This window comes from Anser anser (genome assembly GCF_964211835.1).
Source record: "Anser anser genome assembly, chromosome: 10".
Taxonomy (NCBI): Eukaryota; Metazoa; Chordata; class Aves; order Anseriformes; family Anatidae; genus Anser; species Anser anser.
In genome coordinates, this window is record NC_139730.1 from 3,723,732 (window position 1) to 3,746,801 (window position 23,070).

Here is a 23,070-nt window from a genome sequence, read left to right on the forward strand (position 1 = left end):
ATATAAATAGATCAGCAAGAAAGCTGAAGAAAAAGCTCAAAGGCTTTTTCTTTTATTTTCAAAGAGGCTGTTTAAAAAGACTAGCTTTGCCGAGGATGTCTCAACATATTCAACATATTCAGTAGAGTAACAGTGCAAGTTTGGGGCTGTCATAATCTACTTTTAGCTTGTAGATGAAATTAATGTGGGTAAAAAGCTGTAAAGAAATGTTTGCTGCAATCTAAGTCTTGTTTGATTTCCTGAAGTAAAACTTTCACAAGGTCTTTTCTAGCAAAGTATGCCAGCAGCATTTAGAAAAGGACTTTGGAGAATGTCTCAATATTTGACATAACCATCGACAGGGATACTTTGCTAATTAAGGTGAAACTTGTGCTATTGAAAAATGGTATTCCTTGTGAGGATCAAGGGACAAAAAACTTGTGATTTTGTCCTTTTGTCTGAAGCAGTTAACACTGCGAACCATCTTAGGGAAATAGAAATATTCTTTCTACCCATATTAACCATTGTTTGACTGCTAACAGAAACCATCCTATAATTTACTTTCTGGAAATAACTAGCAATGAACGCAGCGCAAATGCAATTACACCCAAGTTTGTTGCCAAGGCATGGTCCCTATCACTGCAATAACATCCTGATCCGAGCCTCTTTGAAGTTGATGGAAAGAGTGCTTCAGATTTTAATAGCACTGGATGAAACCAGCCAATTATTCTGGCTATCACCATGCAAATGAGAAAGAGACAGGTCAAATATCTTCATTCTCAGTCCAAGCTTGTTCTGTAGTCCAAGTATTTTTGTACTCTTCATTTGTTTATTAATTTCAACCAGTACGATGAGACCCCATCAGCAAACCTTGTCTTTTAAAACAGCTTTTTTGGGAAAAAAAAAAAAAAAAAGAGAGAGAAAGCCGTTAGATCAACAAGAAAGCTAAAGAAAAAGCTCATTTACATGCCATAACTGTGAACTTCAAATTTGTAGATCGTGGTACTTTAGGCCCAGCCTTGCTTTGATGAAGAGGTTCAACTAAGAAATGAAATGCCATGACTGACTCAGCGTAGCTTGGCGTTGTAATCCATAACAATTGTTTCTAATGGTTGGGATTTGAAGTAATAGTGTGTAAAGTGGTATTTTTAATTCCTAAAATGATGGTCGCTGGGACTGTTCGTACTTCATTATTCCTTCCTTCCACCCCACTGAATTTTCCGGATGACTTTTGACAAGGATCTGAATAAAACATTTCTTGATGAGGTACTTGGGAGGATGATTTTGTTGATATTTTTTGTTTGTTGTGTTTTCTGCTTCATTTAAACCTGGCTTCTCAAGGAAGCTTGTGCAATCAAGCTACATTTGTCTGATCCCAGTGCCAATCTCAGCCTCACTGGATGGTATTCCTGGATTCCTACAAGTCTTATGCAAATAGCGGGATATCATAGGGAGATCCGATGTCTTCCCTACAAGAAAACTGGTTACAAATTCAACCCTTGTTAGAGAGAAAACAATTGGACATAAAAGGAAAAATCTGTAGAAGAAATGGCTTGCTTTGTGCTGCTTTTAAAACATGTTTCTGTGTTTTCTTAGGCACTGAAAGACTTATGTTTCTTCCATGTCACTTACCTCTGATTAATTACAGTCATTTCTGGCCAGGCTTATTGGGTGTTAGTGTTTTACTTCTCGTTTTCTTTTTTGATTGTGGCCTTGTCCCTGCACTGAGCTGGAGTTTGTCCTGCGTATTTCACTGTAATTTGACAGAATTTTTGACATAATTTTAGCTCATTGTCAAAATATCTGTCAGGAAGTTTCATCAAAATTAGCCAGATTGACCAACATATCCTATCTGTCTTTAACATCCAATCCTATAAGATGTCACTAAAGGCAAATTTTTGTTGAGAAGTAAACATCTAATATGGAAAGGTAAAAAAAAAAAAAAAACAAGGAAAGAAAAATAAGGTACTTTAGCCATGAGGAGTGAAGTTGTTTGACTGTAGTACAGAGAAATTTGTACTTTACATGAGAGGTATGACCTGGAATTTAGCAACTCCACAACAAGTGCATACAAGCCTATTGCAAAATCTGCTAATAAAATGGGTATGGCTGAAACAGTTCAGGAAGAGGCAGAAAACAAATTCCGCGTTTTGGGCTTTGGCATAGCTTTCTATCCACACTGGTTGGGTGTTGTTTTTTTTTTTTTGAGAGTCCACTGCAAAAAGGTCTTCAGATACAATGGTTAAGAGGACGTTGCTAGGCCACCTATATAAGGCCATCCTGCCCTGCCTGCTTATATGCCTTTGTAGGGGCAGAAATGCTTTATTTTGAGATAAGAGCTTTTTTGTGTTAGTCACTGCTAAAAAATGTAAAAGCACCAAGCCGGCATCTCTACCAGGGATTTTTGATTCCTTATACAGCTCTCGGAGAAGATGGTTTCCAAATAACATTTTTACAGTGGCAGCAGCAGCAGGCCTAGCCCTTTTCAGTCTGCATGACTTCAGCTGGCTTGCATGTGCAGCCTGTTTTCCATAGCGGTGGCAAACTTGGCTGTGAAAGCAGCCAGTGCCTCCAGAACTGCAAAGGCAACTCTGGGAAGAATGGTGTTTGCAAGGCAGCACTCCTCTACCTCTGCGTTTGTTACGGACGTGCTCCTCACAAATAGCTGTTGCTATTTTAGTGAAATGCCAGTAAACCGTCGCACTTGCAGTAGGAGGGTTTTGTTTCTCCGCCCAAGACTTCTAAGTTTTCATTCAGAAAATGGGCAATGTTGGGCATTTTTCTTGAAGCAAGTTAGTTACTTTAGGTGGAAAAACAAAGTCTCAATGTAACTGGGGATAGGGACTGCTGTGTAACTATATAGTCCTGAAGGAAGCTCTGAACATATCAAAGGTGTGAGGACTTTTCTCAGCACCTTCTGTGCCTTGAGCCACCCCGCGTTTGCGGGGTCACCAGTGGAAATGGTGACGGTGCAGCAGTTACCATCCCCTGGCATCCTTCGAAGGGCAGGCGTCTCCTCTGATTGCATCCTTCTGGCTCACGCCATCTCCCTGCCTGAAACTCAGTACGCTTTCATGTATTTTATTCTGGGTGGAAGGTGGTGTTGTCCCTTGTCAAAGTCCAGGCTAAGGAACCTGCTTGGGTCACACGTGAAATGCGGGGTGTGGTGAGGGCCCAGATCTCCAGGTGGTCACGTACCCGCCAAGTCCCCTCTGCTGTTCAGAGGCTTGCACAGAGCTGTGCCACAGCTTGCTAGAGCTGGGGGTGTAGCTTCAGCATCCTCACCATCAGGCTGCAGCAGGAGGCTGTGTTAAAGGCAGGGATTAAAACAGAAAGGACATCGGGAGCGCGGCAGCCTTGCCAGGCGGTAACTTTCTTCTATGCTTTACTCTTCCCTCTCGTGGAGGGAGGGGTGGGTGGCTTTTGTCTGCCACTGGGCGGACAGAAGCTCTTCATCTCAGCTCTCGCTTCCCCTCTGCACTAATTATCCTGTCTCTCTGGGATAATTGCTCGGCTGACTTGCTTCAGCCAAAAAGAGCTTGGATTAGAAACCCTGCCATCTCCCTCCTCCCAAGTACTGCAGCCAGAGACGAATTAAAATGAGGAAAAAGGAAAGAGGGGTGTAGAGGATCTTGCTCTGCCCTTGTGTGTCCGATTTTCTCAGCTCTGGGAGTCTCTGGCACCTGAGCTGATGGCACAGACAGTGCTGGTCCCTACACGTATGGGCCTTGTGCCGCCTTTCCCCCAGCTCAGTCCTCCAGGAGTGTCCTAGCAAGGGGGCAAGCTGGGCCACGTTTGTCTACGTCACATTAAGAAGCTGTTTATTTTCTATGGGGTTAAATTTGGAACAGGAATAATATTTTTTTCAAGTCAAAGATTGTTGTTATGCTGGAAAATGTTTATTTAAAAAAAAAAATCCAAACAACTGAACATGAACCCAAACGTCCTTTTCCATAGGACATTTTATGACTCTGTTTACGAGTGAGGCACATCCATGTAAGAGAAGCCCTTCAAGGTCAGACCTGTAGGCATTTATCTTAGGTCAGTTCTGCAGCGAGAGGACGAAGGACATTTTTCAGTGTAATTTCTTTTCGAGTTAGGTCAGGCAATTGCAATGTGAGCTGCTGGCTGCCATCTTGATGTCCAAGGCCTTTTGTTGCTAGGGAACTCGGTGTGTTTCTGTAATATTGTTCAATTACATGGTTAAATTACCCACTTGTATCAGGTTTCAAGCACCACTGAAACATGTCTAGTCATCATGTCTGCACATATGAGAATATTTTAGGAAAATTGAAAAAACATATAGAGAGGTATGTACATGTGCACTGATTTAAAATATCTCGCCAGGAAAATCCCATGGAGATTAAACATTTTATTTCCAAGGTCAGAAAAAGGGAGCGAATGACAGCAGCTTATAGCCACATTATTATGGCAAATTAAGATGTAAAATATATGTTAAATCCATTACACACCGAGTTAAGGTTTTGAGACTACGGTGTTTTAAATTTTGAAAAATATGTGTAAGTTGTAGGAAATGGGCATGGTGTCCACATGACTCAGATACTTCAGGGCTGATGCGAAGTCCATCAGTGGCAGAAGGTAATGGCAGGTTTTTAATGGACTGTAATGTTACCAGCAGTATATTTTCTTCTTTTTATTGCTTTGTTGCCGTCAGATCGTCCTTGACTAAGGCAACGAGCTTCTTACTAATAGCTGGTGTTCTTTAGGAGTCATCAAGTACTGTTTGGATTCAACTTGGTTCTTTCTTCCTATTTTTTTAAACTACTTACTGACTGCAAAACGAAAGGAATACGGTAGTTTTTCTTAAGCATTTTTGGTCGGACATACTCTTGTCCATGGTTTATTCATTCCTTACTTGGTCTGAATTCCCAAGAGAACAGTGAGAGTTAACTCTCAAAGAATGACTAATGGCAGTGTAAGATAGCTGAAAATGATAAGAAAATACTATTTTGGGCTTGACATAAGAGCTGTGAAATACTTGTTATGACACTTCTGCTACGTCCAGCGCTCCTTCCTCTACTGCATTTTGCTCTGCCGGAGGACTGCTCTTGTGCTGAGATACCCCTGCCAGTTCAAGTTAACTTTCTTTCCTTCTCTCTTAGGTACTTGTACTGGGATGCCAGTACAGTCCTTGCCGTTGAAGTGGTTAGCCACATGAAGACTACTTAAATCGGTTATTTCCTTTTCTGCGTCAAAATAACATACACTAGTGATGCTGTATCCCTAAAAGTTTAACTCAAATACTTCAGTGTTTTAATAGTAATGCACAGATGAGGCCTGAAAGTCCTCTGGGACACAGACGTAACCTGCTCTGCTTGTAGTGAAGAGTAATGCTGCTTTACACCTGCACAGGTGCTGACCTATGCTCCTTTCTATCTTTCTTGTTGTGAATTTACCTCTTTAGAGACTTGCTATAACCCTCCGTGTAAGCTTTTAAATTAGGTTATACAGTTCCCAGAGGCCATACTACCTGCGTTCTGGAGGAGGCTATTCAGACGCACCTCTGCTTCTGCTGAGCTTTCTTTCCCTGGGCCCAGTGCGGAATTCTTTTGTTATTTATTCCTCTTACTTTTTTTTTGTTTGGTCTCTTTGCATCAAGAGTGACTTATAAGATTCAAATGAATTATTAAAAATAAATTTTGTAATTTTGTGGGACTTGCAAGTATCCACAAATTTCAGTTGTGAATTTGGGTGAGAACTTTCTTGTTCGTTTAACATAGCCCCAGAGCATGTTCTTTAAAGCAATGCTTTTTTCCAATTTTCTCGTTTGCAGGTAACATTCATCCATGGAAGTACAGACTTCCGTATATCAAATTTAAGCCTCCCTGGCACTTGCTTTCTTTTTCTTAGTTACCTTTAGAACCAGGTCTCCATCTGTCACAATCAGACCATGGATCCACAGTGGTTAAAACCTTACTGGCTTACCTTCGATACGGGAGTCGCTCTTTAGCCTCTGTTCACCCAGGAGCGCTGCGACTGCGAGCGCTTGGCTGCCCTCGCAGCTGGGGCAGCACGGCCGTCCTTGCTGAGCTGTGCAATAACCTGAGATATGTAACTCTAAATACAAATCGTAATTTTAAAGCTATGGGGGGAAGAAACCTTATGTAACACGTAAGTAGAATGGCCTTTAGAGAAATTACATTTTAAATCTCTTTGGTGGCAAATAACGCTGGAACCGGTGTTCAGGCGTTTGAGCTGTGCGCTGTTCAGTGTGCACCAGGGACACCGAAGGTGAACTCGGCCTGGTTGCTCCCGGCTAATAAACGCTGACTTTTAACTTCAGCTGCAAAGGGTCACACCGTGACCTTGATCGTACCCAACATCGCTGTGTTTCCACGCACCGTGCAATTACTGGGATGTGAAAATGAACTCTCCAATGTATGTTGAGTTTTGGCATGCCCAGCATTTTACCTGACTCCTAAAATGTCTTTTTATTTTTTTTAGCAATGGAAAACTATTTTCAGAACATTTATAATCAAAAAATAAAATTAAAGAGAATTAACATAGGAAGAAGTTATTCATTTCAGCAAAATGTAATTTGACAGGAGTTTAACAGGGAACAGGGTTTAGTTCCCTAAACCATAGGCATTGAAGTTTTTGTTCTGTTTACTTTTTTTCTTATGTGCTTTAAGCCCGTACTGTGCCTATGGCAGCCAGGGTGTTGATAAAGCAGACCACAGAGATTTGCTTGCTTTAGTTCCAAGTAGTCCTCATAAAAGGGGTAACTTAGGTTATCGTTATCCTCTAAAATAGTAAATTACAATTTCATGCCAGCGTAGGATTGGGGAATTGGTAAAAAGTTTTTAGTGGAGATTTTGTTTACTTTCTATACTGGGAAGGGCTAGTACGTGTTAACGTCCTGCTTCAGAGTTCTGTGAATGGAGGTTTAGCGCACACACAAGTCAGATTGAACTTGATTAGGAGGGGTTGCCTCTCCTCCATTTTAAAGGAAAATGGGTTGTAGAGAAGTTGAATTTGTTGGTTCTCTATGGATAAACATTTATAGCAGATTTTCTCATGAGGATGGCTTATTAGGGGAATGAAACAGGATAAATGGAAGTTTTCCCTCTTAGAGATGAAAACCAGTCTATCTGGGAGCCTTCCCAGTTGATTAAAATTATTGCCTTTGAGACATGGGTTTTTTAATAGCCTGGAGATGGGAGCTAGCCAGCCAGGTCAGCAGCATGAAGGCTCATGCCCTAGTAAAATGAAATTACTTCCTGTTATGACTTTCTTTCATCTGCATATTTCCCATTCTGTTACAGCAATCTAGTTAAGCCCAAAGCCTGGCTACATGTCGCACTTCGTGCTGCCAAATTCATCTGGGGAGGCGGGTTGAAAGGCAGGCAGAAGAAAAAGTAAAAGAGTAAGGTTTGCTGGCTGTCTTTACAATGGTAGGCAAAATGGAGAAGGCCACTGTATGCATGCTGGGGAGCTCCGGGCTCCTGCCCTTGCCGGAGGTTTGAAGTCAAGGCTGCCCTTGATACCAGTAATATATATTGTCAAAGTCAGCAGCTGAGCAATGACTGGGGAGGTACGTTGTACTACTGAATTGTGCTCCTCACATTTTAAAACAGCAACCGTGTTCTTTGTTGGAATTTTGATTGATTGATTTTTTATTTTTTTTATAAACCCATAATTCCACACCACCTTTCCCTTGAGTATTATATAAAAATGAGGTGAAGGTTAGAAAATGTAAGTCAAGGACTGTTATTACCATTATGGAGGAATGAAGTAATGAGAAGCTGAAGAAAATAATGTCCAAGCATTTGATTGGAATAGATGGGCTTGTGAACGTACGCTGGGGTGGACAGAGTCCCCTTCCACAGCCCTGTTATGCACACGCAAGGCTTTGCAAGAGCAGACTCGGTCCTCTGGCCATACTCCAACAAACTGGGTGTGTGGATGCTCCCTCCGCCTCTCGTCTATTAGCTGTGCCATAAACAGGGCTGTGCTGGTGTCCTATGTGCCGCGTAAAAATCCTTTAGCTGCTTTATTGTTTCCAAATTGCTGTGTTTTACTTCAGTAGGAGCTGCAGATGACCACTGCCTCTAAGAATAGCAAATCAAAACTATATGTAATTCTGAAAGCAAAGCTTCCTGCCCTGGCCAGTTCAGTAGAAGTCTGCAGCATTGATACGGGGCCAGGTTCTCAGCTGGTATAAATGAGCACGGCTCTACTTGAAGTCAAGGAGACTGCGTTAGTTTTCAGCAGCAACGGATCTGGCCAAACAAGCGCCCCCTCCCCTCTCCCTGCGTGTATATGTCTGGCACACAACAACCCTACTTTTTGTAACTCTGTGATCTAAATGACTTTTTTTTTTTTCATGTGAAAGTTCCTAATTCAGCTAAATGACAAACAGTCAAATTTTTGCTTTACAATTCATTGATTTGCCCTGCTGTTCATAGAAAGGCATTTGCTGACAGTTTTTCTGGCGTCTCTTGTTAACTGCTCATATCTTTTAATTTTAGAGCAGAATATTTATGAAATGTTCCATTTGTTGCTAGTTTTTATATATGCTCCTATATAAAAACTATATATATAATAGTGTGCATATGTATTTATTTTTTCAATTGCCAAAAATCAATTCACAGAACAAACCCTAGATCTTCTACGGAACTTTTGATCCCTTCATTTATTATTTTTAATATATGCTGCAGTGGTTTGAGTTGTGACTTTCTTGTAAGTTGAGTAGCTCTCAGACTTTCAGAGGGGTTTACAGTACTGCAGTCTGCTGAATCAATTTTTTAAAACACTCTTGAAATAAAGTTAGTTAATGATAAATTAATATCAATTGAGAAAGAAAACTTTGTCCTATCTTGTATTTAAAGAAAATGTTTCCCTAGGTAGACCTGGAAGTGCTCCATAATCCCTATTCTATGCAAAGAAGGCAGGAAATCTTAAAAGGAGCAGTCTGTGCTCTGTACCACAAGTCTAATAACTTCTGACTAGGCACAGCATGTGGCAGAGTTCAGCTCATCAGAAAACAAACCAACGAACGCCATCAGTCGCTCAGTCCCATCAGGTGGAGATGCAGAGGGACCTGAAGCCTGTGAGGGTAGGATGTGTCTCGCCTCACTTTGGCCATATAAAAGCTGTTTATGGCTCAAGTTAAAGGGTCCCGCTGCAGCCACGGAGGAGGTGAGGTGACTCCAGCGAGCAATTTGCTGTGTCCAGTGGGGTCACCTGCACGGTGGTGGGGCAGCTCACCCCCAGGGGAACCGGTTTCTCTTTTTTTTTGGTTAGAGAGCAGTCCTAGATGACAAGTTCCGTAGATACCTGACTTTCAGAATGCTGAACTTTGGTGAAATAAATCCCCCTCCAGGTGAATTAAGTCGTACAAGTCTCAGGGACTTCTACTGCTACTTAAGAAAGTTTCTTCATTAGGTGCCACTGGAAGAATTCTATATCCAGCCTTGACGTTAGGGTGTTTAGAAATACTGCATTGGTATTGATTTTAGGTATCCTGCCTACTGCTATGAATGTGAAATGAAAAGACATTACGTGTTAGGTATGTGACTTGAAAATTGGTTCAATAACTTAGTACTGGGGCAATGTTTGGATACATCACACGAGGAACGGAACGCCTCCTAACAAAGAAAATAGAGAAATGCACGCCTTAGTGGGCACGTTATATAGGAGAGAAGTGCCTGTTGTTTACAGAGTTACATTCTTTGCAGTTTCAGGTCATATTCATAGTGCCGTAAGGCTTCTGTAAGAATACTCTTTAGCAGCTGTGTTGTTTCAAAGCATTTGCCTTAAGTGCAGTATCCTACCTCACTAAGTGAGAGAAGTACGAGTGTCTGATCATCTGTCCTTCAGCCAAAAAAACATTTCTAAGGAATAAAAGTGCATGTTCTGATAAAGGTTCAGAACACTGAACTCCTTGGCTTAATGCAAGTTCTGTGCTAGGGTAAAAAAAAGTTCACTATACAGAACAGCATCAAATGCCTATTATATTGTTCTTTGTTTCTCTGCCAACTGTGGATTTAAAATTGGAATAATTCAAAAAGCAGTGGGACATTATGACTCACTCAATACCTCCTGGGCTTTTGACATTATCGTAAAGCCACATACACTTGAGTGCAAGGTTTAGTTAGTGGATTTCAATAACACAGTGAGCAGACTTTATTGAAACCACAGAGTACCTGATTAACTGTAAACAATGATTTATTTCTTCTGAACAGTCATGGTATTATAGCTCCAGTTACAGGTGTGGTATGCTGAGTGTCAATGCAAGTGATATTTTTCAAGGTTAAATGTACCCCGTCAGTCAAAATCAGGGAGATATTCTAATAATAGTGTTTAGCTTTACGTGGCTATTCTTTTAAATATTTGTGGAATTAGTGTAACTTTTAATTTATTTTTTTCTTTGAGTTCCTTCTGAAAATTTGCATTGGAAAACTTGGGGAACGGGTATTTCGTAGGAGAGGGATTCAGTAAGACAAGTTTTGGCCACAAGATGTCCACTGTAATTAATCTGGAGTCTGCATCTTCTTTTAAAAACTGCAGAGAGCGGAGCCCAACAGTGCATCTCCCACTGAAGATGAACGCTATTTATGTTGCCTAGTGTGCATAAGCTGAAAAGGGAAATATATTGTCTAATAAAATCTTCCAGGCTGGAAATTTAGAACACTTTGCATGAATCCACATGTATATTCCTTAGTCTCCCCAGGAAAGCAAAGCCGTATTAAGTCATATGTCAGCTCAGTTGAATTACGGTTGTTGAATTAAACATGTAGAACTTGGAGGTTCATCAACTTTGTAGTATTATTTGTTAGAAAATTACCTCCCCCCGCCCCCTCGTTTGGACTCACTTTTTATTCTCTCTCTTGTTTATTATCTCTTATATTTGAGTCAGTGGTTGCTGCGCTGACTAGTAGCTTTCATCTCTGTACTGCGAGCTGTTTCCATATGTGCAGGTGCTGTGGAATTTATTGTCTTTACATTGAAAAGTCGAGATCTAGTCAATATGGTTGTAGGTATTTAAATGAAAATATTCTTAAGGTAGAGTTAATGTATAAGATGTAGGATATTCTGATTTTGATGAAATAAACATTTAAGAATCACGCTGAAGGATGAAAATAAATATTTGAAAATCCAAAAATCTAAATTTCAACAAATCAGAAAACACGAAAATCCCAGAGTCAGCTGTGAATTGCTTTTTATGTATCTGTACCTTGCAGAAGAAATCCATTTGTGTGGAAGTAAATTACTCAGAACCTAAAAGGCCCAAATGTATATCCTTGGACTTGTATACCTTGGGACTTAGTCCCTGCTTGTTATTTATTTGTAGGTATTTTAATGAATATTTCTGTCCAGGTTCACACACCGCACAGGAGTTGGAATTTATAATTTTTTACTCTGAGTTGACTTTTATTTGGTGGCAGATCTCACTATGCTCAGAACGATGTGGTTCAGAGTTTGTCAGCAGATACAACGGGCTTCTTCAGTTGTCATTCTGCATGACTTTAACTATAGCCAGTGCAGGCTTAAAACAAAGCAGGTAAATAGCCAGCCGGGTCTGAGACAGCAGACTCCTGGGAAGGGTAAGGTATTTGCAGTGAGGGAGATCACACTACAGCTGTGCTGGCTGCATCACTGCTGCATAGTCACCATCAGTGTCCTGGAGAGCCCGGCTTGCCCTGCTGCCGCTGCGGGGGTCAGGGATGTTGGACTGCTGCAGCAACAGGGACCGGGTAAGCTGCTCGGCAGCCTGCACCACTGCTTTCCTACTGGCAGCAGGAGCAGAGAGCTTAGCTTCCAGGATTAATTAGTTTTAGTCTTCCCCAGGCAGCGGCAAAATTGAAATCCCCTTGTGCTGCTGAGAAACCTGAAGTCAGCGTTGTACCCGGCCGAACTCAGCTGGTCTGATCGTCTCCCACCCCCTGCACAGACCCAGCACCAAGAAGGAGCCTGAACTAATACAGGCTGTTCTGGCCTACTTCTGCCTGTGGTAAGGCGCAGCAGGCATGTATCATGCAATTGAAAAGTGACTGCAGTACTGGAAAGAACAGCATTAGAGCTGAATTTGAGTAGCCTCCTAATGCAAAGGAAAGGAAAACAGCTTTGTGATGAAATTTGCAGATGCTTACATAGTTGAAGTTGAGAATTTTAATAGATCCAGAGGAAAATTCACAGCGTCTGTAAACAATACACGAAATAATCCAGTACATGTAATTTCTTTTGTTAACAAGAGATTCTAACCCTTGGAGATCTGAAGAAAAACGGGTTGAGGCAGGATTGCACGGGGCAGCCTTTCTCTCTGGCAAGCCAAATGGCCTGGGGGAGCCAGCCCCAGAAAAGGGGCCCTCAGCCCCCCCAGCCCTCCTCCTTCCTCCACGTGAGGGCATCTTCCAGGCTGCTCCCAGCACAGCTGCCTTTGGGCCACTCGTGGTGGGCATCACAGAGGCTCGCTGAGGTCACAGTGGCCACCGCTGCCCCGCCTTTGCCCCGGGCCCTATAAAGCAGGCCCCCCTGCAGCTGGCCCGCCACTTGCTCAGCGACTCGGTCCTCTGAGAGCCAGCGCACGCGGCAGGAAGAAGGCTAGAGAAGGAGCAAGGCGAGCGGCAGCCCTCCTCGGTGTGAGGACAGCGAAGCGGTCTGAGGAAGCACCGAGAAGGATGGCAGCTAACGAGAGGAAGACGTGTCGTGGGCAGAGGGACGGCACCTCCGGCACAAAAGACACCAGTGCCCGGGGGACGTCTGGTGCCTGGCCCACAGACAGATATCAGCGATATCATTGGCACCGCAGCGATGCGGGGAGCAGGCCGGCCCCTCAGACATCCAGCAGCAGGGGGCCTGGGCCTAACCAGCGGTGCAGTGGTGGTGTGGAGCGAAGGCGGGAGCGTGAGGCGGAGAGCCGTGGGGAGCAGAGGCGTGCCTACCGGCCAGAATACAGCGTGGGACCCAGCCACGGCCGGAAAACAGACGGCGGCGTCGAATCCATGCCTGGAAACGAGCCGGACAGCGGCGTGGGGCCTCAACGTGGCACTGGGCGACCCCCTGGTTCGGCACCGTGGCCAGAGAACATAGCTGCTGGGAGGCATCCCGTGTGGGCAGTCCCAGGCAAGGACTGGCTTGTCCTCCTGCCTAACACCGTGGAGCCCATGGAGGTGGGTCCACAAGAAGAGGCGGAGGAGCCCATGGAAGTGGATCCACCTCGGCCACATCAGACCTGGGACTACCCCGGCAGGTCTTTGCTCTGCGCCATCAGAGCACACCAACGGCTTCTCAGCAGGGCCCGGTGAGCTCCCTACTCGTCGTCGCTCAGGCTCCATCGCAAGCATTAGCTTGGAGCCACCAAACACCTGGCAATAAAGAACTCTTGCCGATTCTCGGGGGTTGTGTGAGTGCTTCTTTCCCGTCCGCCAGCCCTTGTGCGAGAGGTGGCAGCCCTTCTGCACAGAGCCTCGAGGAAGAGCACAAGGGAGGACTCAGCTTCCTTCGGGCTGCTGCGCTGGGGTGACAGGAGGAGTCCCCAAGGGCCACCATGCGCCTTTAACATTTGTTAAAATAGACCGAGGGGTGAAAGTAGTAGCATGTAAGCGATTATAGGTGGCTAATTTCTTATATTAAGAGTGAGTTTCTGTATCTGAGTAATTGGTAACGACAGCCATGGAGAAGGCTGAGGTACTCAGCAACTTCTTTGCCTCCGTCTGCACTGGTAGACGGGCTTCCCACGTCTTTCATTTCCCTGAACCCACAGATGGAGGCTGGGGGATCAAAGTCCCACCCACTGTAAGTGAAGAGCACATTCGAGACCACCTGATGAATCTAAACAGGTACAAGTCCGTGGGACCTGATGGCATGCATCCCAGGGTCCTGAGGGAACTGGCTGATGGAGTTGCCAAGCCTCTCTCCATCATAGCTGAAAAGTCCTGGCAGTCGGGCGATGTCCGTGGTGAGTGGAAAAGTGGAAACGTCGCGCCCCTACTCTTCAACAATTAAAACAAAGAGTTGGGCAAAGAGCACTACTCTTCAACAGTTAAAACAATTAGGACACATTCCTTCTTAGAAAGAGCGGTCAGGCATTGGGACAGGTTGCCCAGGGAAGTGGTGGAGTCACCGTCCCTGGGGGTGTTCAAGGAAAGGTTGGATGTGGTGCTTGGGGACATGGCTTAGTGGGTGACATTGGTGGTAGGAGAATGGTTGGACCAGATGATTTTGAAGGTCTTTTCTAACCTTAATTTTTCTATGATTCTATGATCCTCTCTTCTGTTTAGCTGAAAGAGGAGATGCACAAACATCCCCCCACCACCGTACTCCCAAACTGACACCATGAATATGTAAAGCAAAGACTAGGCTACTACTTTCATAATGCCAGATGAAGTTATTGCATGTCTCAGAAAGTGTGTGCTTTTGTCAACAAGAAGCTGGATTGGAAGCTGAATGATGAAACAAACGTAGTAATCAAACTTCCCTGCAGAAACCTCTTCTGCTCAGGTCTGAATTTCCCTTGAAAGGGTGAAGGTCAGCCAGATTCTTTTTCTCTACGATGCCTCAGTGGGTATTTCTGTTTTGGAGCATGTCATTACAGTAACAGCTTACATTTTGAGATCTCAACTTGACAATCGGCACTGTGCCACATTGAGCTAACAATACGTTTTGCTAGCAAGTGCCCTTCCCCTTCTGAGTATGTAGAAGGCATGTTGCTAACGCTTCCTCAGTGTTTATAGGATCAATCTACGTTGCTACAATATATTTTTGCCTGTTTTTTAATACTGTTTGGCACTGCCTTTCCCTCTGCTCTTGCACTTTCCACTTTAACTACCGAGTAGCAGATAAAAAGCTATGGCTGTGCTGCTACCGCAACATCCCTACGGATAACGGTGCCACGTGCCCCAGTGAAGTGGAGCAGGAGAAGAAGGGCGGTGTCTGCCCAGTCCATTTCTCCACCAGTGAGTGTCAGGATGAGATGTTACCACCAGCACGCAGGAACAGGAAACTAGCACTTGTCTGCCTTCCAGCACAGCCACGTCTTTCTCCCAGTGTTCGCATCAGCTGAAGTAGAAAGAGTGCAGCCCAAAGGCTTGTCAAGAGGGAAGTGATTTCTGAGTGCTTTATTGAGACACACTTGCCCAGTTAGGAGAAATGTGCTGTTAGTTTAGATGGATATTTGACCAATGTTTGTCTGCTTACAGGAGGCTGGGAAGTGGCCTCTGAAGTTTGCTTCTCTCGTAATTTCAAGAAGTCTTTTTCCTTGATGAAGTCTCTCGGAAGGTCTTTGTTCATGTAATAAGATGCAGCACTAATCACTTGAATGATAAAAATTCAAACAGTAGTGAAATGCAAGAAGCCAAAACTACCTTAACATATACGGTTCATTTAACTAAAAGAGGCAGACTGAGCAGCAGGTGGAAGGGTTAAACAAAAGGAAAAAAGATTATAAAAGTTTGCGGCTTTGGCTTCACTACAAATGGCTCTCTTGCAGACTTTATAGCATTAGTGTTGCTTCTCATAAACCTTGAAACCATTCATCCATTTAGAAAGATTAAATTGGTTAGTCATCCAGAACATAAAATACACACATCTCCATTTTATCTGTTACCCCCAAACTGTCTCAAGTATAATAAATTCAGCTGATGCCATTAAACCAAAGTGTTGAGTATTAATGATGGCCTCACTTGCATTTACAGTTTGCCAGTTCTTGCGTTTCTGATAGTATATTCATCTGTTGTTGCTCAGGGACAGTAAGCAGAGAGTCTTTGAGTTGGAAAACACAACTATAACTTATGATGTGAGAATGTCAGAGAAAACATCTTGATACTGAAGAAGGGAAAAATCCTAGAAATGCTATATATATTGCCATCCTTGGAACGTGAAAGTTATCAGAGACAAAAACTTCATTTTTTATTTCTTAATATGCTTATAATTGTATATTAAACAGTTGCAAAGTGAGGTTTATTTTGTTTTCCAGTTACAGATGAAACTGTAGCTATTGAAAGTTCTGTTGTAACTTCTGTTGCATTCCTGTCACTTAAAAAAGCTAGAAAAAACAGCCAGACTCTTCTACAGCAATGATTTTTAGAGGCACTCAGTCTTGAAGTAGGTTCATGATTAAACAGATAGTAAAAACTTAGATTTGATTTAGCAGCATTTCTTCTTGATCCGTATCAGGATTCAGAAGTAGCACTCTTTCCAAGATAAAAGCAAATTTGCTCTATAATGATTGTTACAGCCTACAAAGAAATGTAACTTCTGCTTCTTCAAAATATGTAAGATGTTATCTCAAATACAAGGATTTCCAGTGTGCTGGAAGGTAACACAAGTTTTTCGATTACTACACATAGTGCCTTTTATCAGACCATCTAATTTTGCAACGTTAAAACTGGGAAGCGAATCCTGTCCGAGCTTCCCCTTCCATGCTGGAACTGCCAGCTTGTTCCCGTAGAAAACAGGAGCTGATGTCATTATCAGCAGCCATTCAAAGGAACGCAGATTGCCAGCTATTGTCAAGCATATGCTTGAGGACCATCAACGTCTGAGGTCCACCAACAAGGCGCACAAAATGAAATATGTGCTCATGAATGTCACTGACTCCAAGGCCATTCACAAGGAGCACAACAGCTCTCCTCCCCCGTCCTTCTCCATGTTTTCAGCCTCACTGCTCAAGTAGATAAGTACTTTCCGTGGGTGCAGCAGATCCTACATCACAGGCTGTATTGTGGTTTGATTTTGCACTTTTTTCAGAAACATTTCTGGTGGCAAAAATGTAACACCTACTCCTCTTCCCCCGTCCCCGCCCAAGCATTTTTCTTTAACTGCAAATACAAATTACAAAACCACCAGGAGCAACAGAGGTGATCTGAAAGATGCAGAACCTCATAAATCGTGTGGGAAAGGCTGTCTTTCCTTTTCTCTAAGTGATGGCATGCCAAGTTTATTTTACAGTATTTACAATAAGATTTGCTTGTTTTGATACCCTTTGTACATTGTTAGGGAAAAAGCAAAAGAAAAGCTCCAGGAGGATTATATTTTCTGATGAGACAGAGTTTAATCTTTAATTTTCTTTCTAGTCCTATATGTTGTACTAGAAAAGTAATATATAAAGGGATATGAGATTGCAGTTGGATGAGTTAGTACTGAGCTGTCCTTTAATTTATCTGCATGAATTTTGTGCTTAAGAAAGACCCCCAGACCAGCAGGCTAAGAGCTGCTGGTTCATTCAGAGAGCAGACACAGGACGAGCAGGAACAACACTGGTTTCTCCTTTCTGCATCTCATCCGTGACCTTGGCACACTGCTCCGGGCGCCAGAAGAGCATGCTGCCTGTGCCTGTTTAGTTGAGGTCCAGGCAGCCGACATGGAAAACAAATTTATCCATGAAGGAATGGTCCCCGGTGCGGCTGTACAGGCAGCCTGCAGATTGTCTGCACGAGGGCTGACGTACCTGTCAGATCCAGCACACGGCTCTGGGGCAGCTTGCCCTGCTATGAAGAAAAGCCTCCTGTCCCTCAGCAGACGGCCCTGAAGGCCAAGCACCCTCGCGTTACAAAAAGACACCACGATAGCTGCAGTCCTCAACGTGTGAACGTTGATACCACCAACAGCTGGTTGTGAAACTTTGTGAGTTCCCATTAATACGCTGGATGCTCTGGTGCTAATAAATTGTCAGCCAAGGTGTGAGGAGCCAGGTTTTGATCCCCAGCTCCACAGAAACTCATGACTTTAAGTGAGAGGTTATCTATTAAATAATGAGATACTGGAGAGGGAATGACTATTGCCCATCTCTTATAGTACAAAAACTAGAGGGCTTCTTGTGAGTCTATCAGGTGCTAAGCCCCAAATCAACAAGATGATGCTGTGTGTCTCTTTTGCCCTGGAGCGTTGTGCACATTAAAACACCGCATTGTATTCAGGATAGGCTAGCTGAGATGTTTGAGTTTTAATGCCAAAGCCTTGATTGAAGCAAAGTCCTGAGCACATTGTAGGGTCTCATGTTATGGTAGGAAGTGAGAAATAAAAGGGAGGAATGGTACATTTTCTGTACCATGCCAAACAGCACACATTTATCTTCTCTCTCCCTAAAGTTTGCTGTGCAATACCTGGGTAGACACAATGTCTTTTCTCCGTGTTGTGGAAACATTGCTCAGAAAGTGCCATGTTTGATTGTTTGGGGAGGAACTATGATTGTCAAATGTTAGAAGCTGTTCCTATAGAGGTGGGAAGGGATTTTTTCACGGGCAGACATCTTTGGATCCCCCTTTCATCCCTGCCAATGAAGCAACCATTTCCTCCTCCCTGGCAATTCCCTTAGCAGGATGATGTATCCGAGATGTATACCATAGATGTATAGAGATGTAGCCTTCTCTTTGCAAATGTTGATGTGATTTATACAACTTTGGGCAAGAAATAGTATTTTGGAGTTGGTACATCTCTCTGAGTGATGTTAATATGGGGACATGCTAGCAAAATCAGTCACTGTTTGTTTTATACCTGTCTCAGTGACTGTGTCTGAGTGAATGTATTCATCATATTTAGCTTTTGTACAATATTCTTTTAATCTTCCCTGCACTTTGCAATTGTTAATTAATCCCACAGCACCCAGAGATTACTATTAATGCTTTCCAAGGGAAAGCAGAAACAAGCAAGAAGAGGTCAAATGACTGGGCCAGGGTCGTGGATGCAATTTTGTCTAAAGAACATCAGGTTCTGCAAGATTAAAGTGGTGTTAACTGGCCTGTCCTTGGATGTCAGCCCCCATCTTCTTGGGAGGTGGTTTGGGGGGGCAGTTCTGATAGTCTCTTGTTCAGAGCTCCCCTTTCATTTGCTTCCTTTCGCACACTGTTTCCTGCGGGAAACGGAGGACAGAGTTTTGTCTTCAGAGGACAATGGGGAATTTCCAAGGAGGCAGAATGTCTCATTATCTGAAACTTTTATGTACCATCTTTTCATCTTGCAATTACAAATGAAAGCACCTGACTAATTAACTGGCTGTTTCTTCAAAGTCATTGTAAAGATCCGGATACCCAGTTCATGTTAAAAATAAATAACTTGCTCGTCTGGCACCCATAGCCCAGACGAGGTCTGCACTGCGCTGATAACAGCAATCTGGTAACTTACCTGACAGTAAGTGCTGCAAGTATAGAATGTGCTCACGGTGCTTTGTTCTCCACAGGACTTGAAAGACGACCGGAGCGATGAAGAAGAAGAAGATTCTGTTACGGATAATGAAGAGGAGTCCACAAAGAATGGCAATAAGAACGGCTGTGGGTCAAGCAAACATCTCCTAAACAGCAGTCACCAGTAGCCCCCTCCCGTCCCACCTCCTGCAGTGATTTCCACTCTGTTTTTAACCCAACCTACAGGATAGAACTTAAGTCAAAAGGCTTATGAGAGACTGTGATTGATTTATTGTTGGCTACTGGACCTGGAAAAAAGCCCAGCTTACAGGAGAGGCAAAAATTGCATAACATGACAAAATGTGTTAATGGCCCACTTTCTGAATAGTTGCTTAATGTTTGAAAAGGTGTTTGGGCACACTGACTGCGCCACTTACAGGGCTTAACAAGGTGAAAGTGTCAGGTCATTTAGTGTTGATTCTAACATGGCTTTTCGATCTGATATAAGACATATTTCACCAAGCAGTTTTGTTCATAGGTGTTTCATGGTAGGTAGGTAGCGTGAACTCCATTAGGAAACAAAATTACTCAATATGGCAAAAATTGACAGTGGTGTACAACGACTAGCATTGTAGTCTCTACTCTTTGATTTAAAACCTCATCAAAATGGCTATTTTTTGCAAGTTAGATCTCATGTTCTGGAGGCCAGTGGAAGCTAACGTGGAGGAAGTCGAGCTATTTGCTTCTGAAGAGCTTGCTTCACAGCAGTAGTATGGTTTACATCCAAAGTATGCTTGCTGTATGATAGACAGTTCAAATACTGTGTTTGGAGATTTACCAGTCAAGAGATTTACCAGTTTTGAGATTTACCAGTCAAGAAAATCACAAGAATCAGCCACAGTTCTCCCCTGAGCTCCAGGTTTCAAAAATGTCTTTAATCTCAGTCATTTTGGCTGTAGGCCCGCTGTTAGAACAGAAGGTGCAGTGCGGAGGGAAAATAGTGAATTAAAATTGGGTCCTCTCACAGGTTCTTTTGTGCTTCTTATTTGCCTTTAACACTGCTGAACCTCCTGGATCCTGACACATCTACAGCCCAGAAGATTAAGAATGAAAGAGCAGAGGTGGAAATACAGGTTCTGATATCAAATGAACACACAGCACTTTCTGAAAACAGTGAATGACATCAGCTAGAGCCAAATGTGGATGCGAGCATGGGGCTGAGACCACACAGCAGTGTTAGGGCCATAAGAAGTGGAAGAACCTCCTCTTACCAAACGTGCTTCATGAGCTGGCACCTTTGTTCTAATGCTAGTATAGCAGCATTTTTAGTCCTGGCACTTTCCAAGGAGAGCCTGGATCTTTTAAACAGCGCAGTGCCCATCTCAATTCCAGATGCGTTTATCTCCCAAGGTCCTAAATGATTTGTCATAAGTTTTACAGGTTGGAAGCTCTCCGTGTGGTTCTGTGGTAGCTGAGATCATCTGGTGAACTAAATCCAGCAGCTCGATAAAGACCAGGGGGACCACTGCTAAAACATCCTCGGTGCAGAGCTGTTGGTTCGGAAAGACTCTTTTCCCCTTAGGGCTGCTCAGGCAGGAACTCGGTGACCTTCAGGAAGCACTATATGGCTGACTTTTTTTCTCAAGATTTCCTTGGCAAAGCAGGATGTAATTCAGCGACCAAAGCATTTGAAAGAATGGGAAGTGTTTGGGACCTCAGATATGAAGAAAAAAGTGTTTTCTGCACAGTTACAAAAAGTGTAGGAGTACTTTGTAAGGGAGGCTAGCGGCATTAAAATATCTACGTCTGGTCTCTCCAGCTGTTGATCTAGGCTGTGTTTAATTTTTTACTTCCATTGTGGACCATGTAATACCCCAGATCTTTGCGTTTACCACAAAGGCAATTACACCAAGAGGAGTACGGTGTGCGCTTCTGAGAAGGCTGGGAACTGTGCAGTGGCAGGAGGGGAGTCCTGTGCCAGTGCTTGTAGTTAAGTGGTGCTGCTCGTGCTGAGCAGGCAGAATTCCCTCCATAGTTGTTGCGTGTTTCCATATACAGCTGTAGAGGATACCTTAAATACTGCAGTGTGGATTTATTGGAAGTGTAAGTACTTATTACATCATCTGAAGCAAGTGGTAAGTTTGGCAGGGTCACAGCTGCTTATCGGGCCCTGTTTATTGCATACATGAAAAGAACTGCCTTTCCCTGAGAAAATGTAGAACCATCGTGGAGGCTTTACGCTCCTTTTAAAAGCAGTGGAGACAAGAACGCTTTCTACAAGACCTAGCGGGATTTGGGGAGATGGCCAGGGTATTATCATTTGATTTTGATGCCAGTAAGTTTTTTTGCTGTGAATAGGAAAGGAATTCATGAAAGGAAACATGAAGAATGACGCTGTCACAGGAGCAAGCCTCTGAACAACTACTGAGTTTTAAGCTGGAATTTACGGTCTCATTGAGGCCAAATCCTGCCCTTCCTGCTTGGACAAGTCTCCCGCTGAAGCCAATTATCTCTGCTGGAGTTTTGCCTAGGTAAAATTTTGGATTGCAGATATCCAACGTAATTACATGACCTGTTGTTTTAAATCATTGTGAAACTAGGGTCTTAAAGGAAGAGTAAAAGGCAGATAAATACCTTCAAACGTAAAATGTTGAGGCATGTATTGGGTTAGTACAGAAGAATATGGAAGGAAATGTCCTGAAGACGAAGATTATGACTAAGTTCAGTAAACAAGTAACTATGTGACATTGCAGTTAGGGGGTACGGAAGGTAAGAAGGTCAAGGAAGGCCATTCCAGGGGGTTAATCTAGTGGCCAAGCAATGAGACCTAAAAATTCTCAACATAAACCATCAGGTACTGTTATGTAGGTACAGGGATAAACACACACAGCACAGAAAGAAGTGGGAACAGATTGTCACAGCTGGACTGGACACGTGTCCTGTGTTAACATCACATTTGTCATTCCCAAAGTTACGCACTTCATTTTCCACTACAAACTTACAGAAACTCAGGAACAAGAAACTGAGGTTGTGGGGAACACAGCTCATGCTAAAGGAACTAACGCCACAGTGCTCTGAGGTTTTCAGTCTATTCAGTGCCTTTGACATTTTTTAAAAAATGATTAGTGTCTCAACGTGCAAGTGCAAAATGACTGGAGGTAGCGCATGTGAGCACAAGGTGACAGAGTAATGCATCATTTTCACCGTTTCACAAAGTGGGTCCTGCTTTAATGCTTTGATGCTGTGTACTTGATTTTGCTGTCACTTTGACCATGCCAAAATATTTATGATAGAATTATAGACTGAAAATGAAGTTCTAGCCCATTAGAAACAGCAGAAACTTCTGTTCCATGTAATTCCTCTGAATTTTGTTCAGATATTCCTGTCGGTGTTTACTCTGCCGCCTCTATGCCTATTTACCATACAGATTTACCAATCTACTCTGGATTTGATTTGCAGATCTCCTTTACTCCACAGAACTCACTTTGTCAGTTTGTATCATTCCGTATAGTTATCTTTTTTTGTTCTTAATGCCACTGAATTTGTCCAGTCAGATATGCTACACACTATAAATAAAATCTTTTTTTAAAATAATGTCTGTGTAAGGATTTCCTTGGTTTCACTGCCGGGCAGTGTTCTCCTCTCTGCTTTCCATTCCCTCCCTAGAAGGAATGGACAACTGGACAATCCATCCCCTTCTTAAAGGGTAACAGCGAGTGCTGTTGTATGAGATTTCTGTCTTGGCAGGTCAGAGATTAAGAACAAGTTTGCAGGATGCACAGCAAGTCAAACTTCACCACCTCAGAGCAAACAGTGTAAGTGTGTTAACTCTTATAGCACAGAAAGAGACATTTGCCAAATGATGTTTTAATTACAGGTAAATTTGAGGAAAAAAAACTTTTTTTTTTTCCTGGACAATTCATAGATGGAGAGAAAGCAAATTTAATGTCTGTATCACCCATCATTTGGACTATTCAAGATTTATGCTTTCACTGAAGTACTCAGA

General features: G+C 43.1%; 1 protein-coding gene across 8 annotated transcripts in view; it reads left to right on the forward strand.

Moving 5' to 3' along the window:
• CERS3 (ceramide synthase 3) overlaps window positions 1-22,658 on the forward strand; it is a 54,790-nt gene extending 32,132 nt beyond the window's left edge. For 5 of the 8 annotated variants that reach the window (XM_083849752.1, XM_083849750.1, XM_083849749.1 and 2 more), the window contains one exon: window positions 19,121-22,658. In XM_083849752.1, coding sequence (XP_083705878.1) covers window positions 19,121-19,252 — 132 coding nt within the window. In that variant the 3' untranslated portion in view covers window positions 19,253-22,658. The other 3 variants (XM_083849746.1, XM_083849747.1, XM_083849753.1) reach the window with 3 other exon arrangements.
• Window positions 22,659-23,070: the final 412 nt, after the last annotated feature.